At 45.5% G+C, this 7,263-nt stretch overlaps 1 protein-coding gene across 1 annotated transcript in view; it reads right to left on the bottom strand.

The window, feature by feature from the left end:
- Nucleotides 1-3,114, bottom strand: part of rgs7bpa (regulator of G protein signaling 7 binding protein a) — a gene marked incomplete at both ends in the record, with an annotated part of 7,940 nt that extends 4,826 nt beyond the window's left edge. Inside the window, 2 exons of the mRNA XM_083644269.1 lie at nucleotides 1,821-1,987; nucleotides 2,965-3,114. Of these exons, the coding sequence (XP_083500395.1) occupies nucleotides 1,821-1,987; nucleotides 2,965-3,114 (317 nt within the window). The remainder of the gene's footprint in view (nucleotides 1-1,820; nucleotides 1,988-2,964) is intronic.
- Nucleotides 3,115-7,263: the final 4,149 nt, after the last annotated feature.

The raw sequence follows: 7,263 nt of genomic DNA, 5'->3' as shown, positions 1-7,263 counted from the left end.
CCATGCCCATGCATAGCGCAAGCACGAGGTACGGCAACACCACTTGGACAAACCACATGCAGAACTGCAGGAGCACAGTTCATGGCCTATTGCATTTGAGAAAAGAAAAGAAAATTAAAAAGCTATGTTTCAAAGTAATGAGCAACGAGGGCCATCATAAAAATGTATTGAAGTGAAAAATCCATATTTGTCTTTCAAATGTAGTGCAGTAAAAGTCATACATTTCCTCCAAAAGTACTCAAGTAAAGTACAGATACTCAAAAAATGTACTTAAGTACTCAAGTAAATGTATTGTATTACTGTCCACCACATGTGAGAATATTATTATTAGCTAGAATAAACCTGATCCTGTTTGTTTCAGAAGTGCCTTTAGCTGCAGATGTTCGCCAGATCTCTGTCCTCTGTCTTGGCTCTGTCTGATTGTTATATAAAATGGGTTTTGGGGGTGCCAAGTCAGCTGACATCTTGAGCTCATTGAGGGCCTTCAAATCCCAAGCTTCACTTTGCCCTTCTTCCACTGGCACTGATGCAGAGTACTGTAGATGTTGTGCTCAGGGCAACTGCAGACCAAGTCAATGACCATGCCATTTGTGTATCATAGCTTTTTAACCGCAACGCTTTGTGAAAACCTACTTATTGCGGTATAATGTAGAATGGCAACCTTTTCAGATTCAGCAAACCGTGAAATTACATGAAATGTAATCTTTCCGGGTTTTTGGGTCATCACAGTATCATTTTGTTTTGATAAAAGACAAAAATATTAACACAATGCTTATAGGGCCTGAAAAATCTTCTGCAAATGACCAGCACATAGCACTCTGCGCCGAAGAATGCATGTCCCGACACACATGCACACACGCATGCACGCACGCGTGCACACACACACACACATTCTGCACGCACGCCACGTACACATGCACGCACGCACGCACACATGCACACACACACACACATTCTGCACGCACGCACACATGCACGCACACACGTGTGCATGCACACACACACACACACACACACACACACACACACACACACACACACACACACAGACACACACACACACACACACACACACACACACACACAACCGCCTTCCCTATGCATTAAAAGGGCAAGAGTCATTCATTGGGTGTTCATTATAATGCTCTCATGTGTTAAAGCACCCCACTCTTGATGCATTATGGTTTTAGGCTAATAGGAAATGGTCCATTCAAGTTGTTCTGATTGCTTCCGTTTTCTTGGTGGCTATCTGAAATAGCATATTTACAGTTTGATGACATGCTCTTTCCCACCTCAAACCCACCAATTGCCAGCTGAAGTAATGGAGTACAGACAATATGATATGTTCTTTCACATGCAGTAGAGTAGGCTAAAGTCTATGTGCCTAATGGGAATGCTCATACAATGCTCATACACATTAATGGAAATTTCTTTAGAGGAACTAAGGACATTATTAAGAGGTTGAATTGGTGTAAATTATGTTAAATTAAGTTTAAGTAGCCTATAGTTAAGTGAAATTAAGTTTCTGTTTTATCTTTGTTGAATCTGGCACGGATTTGGTTGGGCCCAGTTAAGGACCTGTCACGGATCGGACAACAAGGTCGATGCAACTGAAGGCTACATAAGCTTACCACAGTGCATACTACATTAATACAAATGTGTTGCTTTACTACTCTTGGCACAACCGTTTTTGCAGAGAGACACAAACTTGACGTTGCCTTCCTGGCCACTTTGGGGCGGTTCACACACTTTCATCAGCACCATGGCTAGCGCCAGGCGGATTATCTTCCAGCACCTTGGACAGCGTATTGCCTACTCACCCCGATATCAAGGAGAGACTCTGATGTGCCGCTCTTGCCATTTCACAGCCTTTAGTTCGGGTCTTGAGCATTTCGGCCCGTAAAGAAGGACAGTCGACGGTGATTTCGCCAATGGAGATGACCAGCTCACGGTACAGGGCCACAAGCGTATTGAATTCTTGGACGATCTGTGTTATAATGAAATGATAAAATTACCCAAAACGAAGTTAATCGAAATGGCCTAAGGGTCAGTGAAGGAAGACACAAATGCAACAGCCAACTTTTGCTTGAGCATGGCTTCTTACCACATTCCATCAATGAGAACTGGGCATTGCAGTAAAATAGCCTATAGCCTCGGCCTGCATATTGAGTTGTCAACATGTCAACCCACAGCAGCAAGAAGAAAATACTATAATCTTAGGCTATTCGTTTCAGGGTTCTTAGGAGCAAATAATGTGTCGTTGCAGGTGCATGGTGGCAAGCTTTAACAAAACGATTGTAGGCTATGAACTGCAATCTTATAGCCATGCACTCACAAAACTACATTGATCTCTGAGACAACAGTAAAAAAGCGCTGCCATAGCCCGCAGTCAGAGGACATGCTGAATGAATCGATTTTTCATTGACGAGGGCTCTTATGCTAAGTTTGGTTGTTTGCACAGCCTCGAAGCTTGCGATTGGGACACACATCTCGTTCATTTCGTGAAACTCCTGTCCTCTATGGAGTCTGAGGCTCAGTGACGTTCACTGATGTATGAATGGGTGAAATGATTTCTGCCAGCATCTGTCAAAACAGAGGGCATATGTGTCATCGCACAAAAGCTCCAGAGACGATTCTGTAATTTAACCAATTTTGACATTACCCCTTAAAGCAGTTTTCAGCACTCCAAATGCAAATCACACAATCCGCACGACGAGACGATCTGTTTGGCTTCACTGCCACAAAGCAATGCAAATGCATATAGCTATTTTTAGGCTCCAGGTTCGGGTTAGGCTACGTGCTTTTTTTATTTTTATTTTTCTTTCTTCAGCTATTAACAGCTCTCGCCTGTGCATCATGCATGCACGGGATAGTCGATCGTCCTAGAACAAAGAAAGGGTGGGAGAATAACAGAGCACTCCTCATCAGAGGCACCATGCAGGCATCGACGTGTCGCAAACCTACCATTCTGCAGTCGGCCACGGCGCGCTGGGCTTTGCGGGTACTTTCGGTGCTCTCCCTCCTCTCCGGGTCTCTGTAAGGAGGCTTGCCGATCTGGAAGATGTTCCCGGCGGATCTGGGGCGGTTTTTTCGCCCATTCGGTGCAGAACTCATGCATACACATCCACTAATAAAACAGCCCTAATACAGAACGGTGTTGTTTTGTCTATTTTACCCCTTCAAACTCCACCGTCTGTACCTTTAACCTTATTATCTCCCCTGTTCACGCTCAATTCGCCTTCTACAGCCTGGGTCCCTGTCTCTCTACTGTGGGAGAGGGAGCAAATCGTTCCGCAGACGAGCCTCAGAGCGCAGGAGAAAGTACCGGATGAGCGCCTGCGACTCCCCTCCGCATTGCCTTGACTGCGACGGGGCGCAAGTCACCTTCACTCCAGCAGCAGATGGTGCACGGTGAAGACTTCGCAGCACCCAACACAGACAGCTAGCTGAGGTATCTTCTCTGACGCACCGTCGTCGGAAGGAGACGATCGCATTCACGGATATTCACCAAATGCAACCATTTTTTATGATTGCGCGTTTCCATTAAGCACCAATAAGACGGCTGAGAACGCTCTTTTCTTAGCCGCACTCCCTCCCTATACCACGATGTCAATGTCAGCGACGCTGTATAGGCAATTTCACAGCAATCACACGTTGCGCATCTCAGACAGGAGGAAAACTAATAGGCTACACAAAAAACTTATTCCTGGTGATCCACGGTACTGATTTTGTTCCAATGTCTTTTTCTTCGAGTGTTTCCAATCGACTAGGCCTATATCTAACCTTGGCGAGGCAGAAGAAGACGAGCAGTTGCTACAGGCCTGACGTGGCTGGGTGGCTGGCAACACTGCGCACCCATAGGACGGGAATACTAATAGGACGCGTCAAGTCAGACCCCCGCCCGAGCAGGCTATGGGCGCTACACACGACAAAAATAGCCGGTCTATCGATGAAGGTGCGGTCTTGTCTCCCCACAACGAAAAATCACATTAATATTCGTTTAATAACCCTATAGGGACTGATTGTCCACCCCCCGGGTGGTATCCATTCCTATTGGGATTTAGTGTAGCCTATAGTTGTTGTAGCCTACTCAATGACTTAAGGTGACCCTACCCTACCTTTTAATTTCCCATGGGATCTAGCTAGTCTGACATCCTTCTTATAATATAATAAGAAGTGTGTGTAGTAGGCTATAGTGTAGTGTGTGTGTGTGTGTGTGTGTGTGTGTGTGTGTGTGTGTGTGTGTGTGTGTGTGTGTGAGAGAGAGAGAGAGAGAGAGAGAGAGAGTGAGTGAGTGAGTGAGTGAGTGAGTGAGTAGTGAGTGAGTATAGTGAGTGAGTATAGTGAGTGAGTGAGTGAGTGAGTGAGTGAGTGAGTGAGTGAGTGAGAGCAAAAATTATGTTCGGCTTACAGCTATGCCATTTTACGTGCAATCGCAAGCCATATTGTTTTAATTAGGTAGGCTAAAGCTAATTAGGCCCAGCTAAATGGGCAAAAACGGCTAATTAGTGGCCAAAATCCGTGAACACAGGTTCAGCACCATGGAGAGCTCCATTCGGTAGCTACTGATAGAACTCACCTGAGTGGAGGGGCACAGCTGAGTGGAGTTGGAATCAGCGTGTAGCCTACTATGAAAACCCTCTGGGCCCGCATGCCAACTCTGTGAGCGAGGCCTGACTAAATGGCCAGTGATTGTGATGTGCTCCCACAGGTACAGAATCAGAACTCTAAAAATGCCAAGTCTCTCTGTATGAGTGAGTGAGTGAGTGAGTGAGTGTGAGTGTGTGTGTGTGTGTGTGTGTGTGTGTGTGTGTGTGTGTGTGTGTACGCGCGTGCGTGCGTGCGTGCGTGTGTGTGTGTGTGTGTGTGTGAGAGAGAGAGTGAGAGTGAGTGAGTGAGTGAGTGAGTGAGTGAGTGAATGAGTGAGTGAGTGAGTGAGTGAGTGATTGAGTGAGTGAGTGAGTGAGCTAACAATGGCTGCATGGCTGCTATATTTCTGAACGGGCCTACCGGGCCCAGGCCCAGGGGCCCAAGAGCGCAGGGGGCTTGTCCAAAATTAGCACTAGATACCAGCAGACAGGCGCGGACTGCATAATCGGGCACGTCGGGCAAATGCCCGGTGGCCTGGCCTGGCCTGGCCTAAATTTTTTTTTTTGGTGCCCGCAGTCAGGCCACTCACTGAACAGCAGGCCAGGCACCGCCTACTGGTTTAATAGTGGTTTTATTACTTTATTCAGGGTTAAAGTGGGTGCATCTCATTGTAAAATTGGACTCGGCCCAAATTGGGCTTCAAACGGCCCAAATCTGGCTTCAAATGACCCAAATTGGGCTTTAAAAGGCCCAAATCTGGCTTAAAATGGCCCAAATTGGGCTTCAAACGGCCCAAATTGGGCTTCAAATGGCCCAAATTTATGGGCCGGCACGCGCATCGGCCCATATCGGCCTGGCCTGCTTGGTATCTAATGCCCGGCCTGAATTATGAATGGTGAATGTATGACTTTATTATTCTGTCCTGCATTGTGTGTATGCTGTGAGGGAGGCCCTTTTATAGCTACGTCAAGGCCCAGTGGCCTGTCATGTCATAATCCGTCTACAACTACAGGTATAATAGCCAATAGCGACTTATGAGTGCAGGTCCTCAATAGGGAGTTCACAGTGACCTCATGGCTCATGGTAGTCTACATTGTGATCATTCTTGATCTCCTATATTAGCCTAGGTCTACTATAGGATTTTCTATAGGCCTAGGCCTAACCAATAATAGGCTCTGGCTGCTGCATGATATTTGAAAGTGTTGGTATCAAACTTGAATACTTTGACAACCTAAATCCTATAATGTACGCAAGATCGAGCAAAAAAAAGTTGTGAAAGTGCAACTGAACCATATACAGAGGCATAAAGTGTTTACAATTTTACATTTCAACGATACGAAATAGAGGCGAGAACAGATGGATCCTGTTGGCAGGGCAGCAAGGTAACTTTGGGAAAATGAGCCCTGTCTCCACAAAGTTAATGTAACATCAGTCTTTTTTTTATTTATTTTTTGCACACAGCAAAACAAACATTGAGCAGGTAAGCGACAGAAACCCCAGATGGCTTATTGCCTCAGAAATTAAACCAAAGTTTAACAGTTATAGCAGAAACTATACTCTGCTCTGTTTGTCTGCTGCAGAATTAAAAATAGATTATCCATAAGCGTGGAGCTTTCCAACTTGTACTTTATCTTTCATCAATGTGAGAATGTTCTGTCTTTATATGCTGTGCATATATGCACTTCCCTGCACTTTAGATATCTGTGCAATGTACCGGGGTATGTTTTTAGTGTGTGTGTGTGTGTGTGTGTGTGTGTGTGTGTGTGTGTGTGTGTGTGTGAAAAAATTTGCACTTTAGTATTATTAACATTATTATTGCTGCACCTTTTTTTCTTTTTCTTAGTACTTGACAGTACTTTTTGTGTGCCTTGCTACATGTTTCAATGTCCTCATGTTTTTCTTGTTTTTGTCCTGACATGTTGAATGTAGCTGCATTACCTGACACATGAATTTCCTGCAAAGGATCAATAAAGTATCTATCTATCTAAACCTCTTTTACAAGTGAGACCTAGCCAAGACAGGGTCAGCAACGTGAAAAAACGTAACATGACAACATCAAGTTACAGACACACAGCAACATAGATGAATCACATTAATATTCGTTTAATAACCCTATAGGGACTGATGAAATGTTGGGAGCAGGGGAGTCTGGTGCAACGCACAGGTCCTGGACCTGGTGAGATGTAGGAGGAGCCCGGACAGGGGGCAACCCACAGAGCCCAGTCCCTCCATGTGCCAGAGCCTCCCGGTCCCGGCAGAGTAGTTCCGGAGCAGCGGATTGAGTGGCCCTGTCTTTCCCTAAGAGGGCTGACCGTGGGTAGCTACTGGGACGTAAGTCGGGGCTTGATCAACCCCGGCTGGGTCACCTGGGCGAGGGTGTATGATGTTGCAGTACCCGAAACATCCTATGACCCCAGGGTACCACACTGATGATACGTCCCAGTTGCATCCATGTGATGTTTTTTTCTCTATCTCATTCAACATTGTTTAATGCTCCTCAAAATCTTATTTTCTATTTTTATTTATTTTTAAAGTTTGCCACTGCATGCTCTAAAAGAATTCCAGTCCGAATGCCTTGGTGTCTTTCACCAGTGACCAGTGTTGGGCAAGTTACTCAGGAAGTGCAATAGACTACTTGCACAACTCCACTACTTCCTGAAATGAGTAGGGCAT

This window comes from Poromitra crassiceps (genome assembly GCF_964638095.1).
Source record: "Poromitra crassiceps genome assembly, chromosome: 10".
NCBI classification, from domain to species: domain Eukaryota; kingdom Metazoa; phylum Chordata; class Actinopteri; order Beryciformes; family Melamphaidae; genus Poromitra; species Poromitra crassiceps.
The sequence above is the reverse complement of the archived record's forward strand: the minus strand, read 5'-3'. Positions and strand labels throughout refer to the sequence as shown.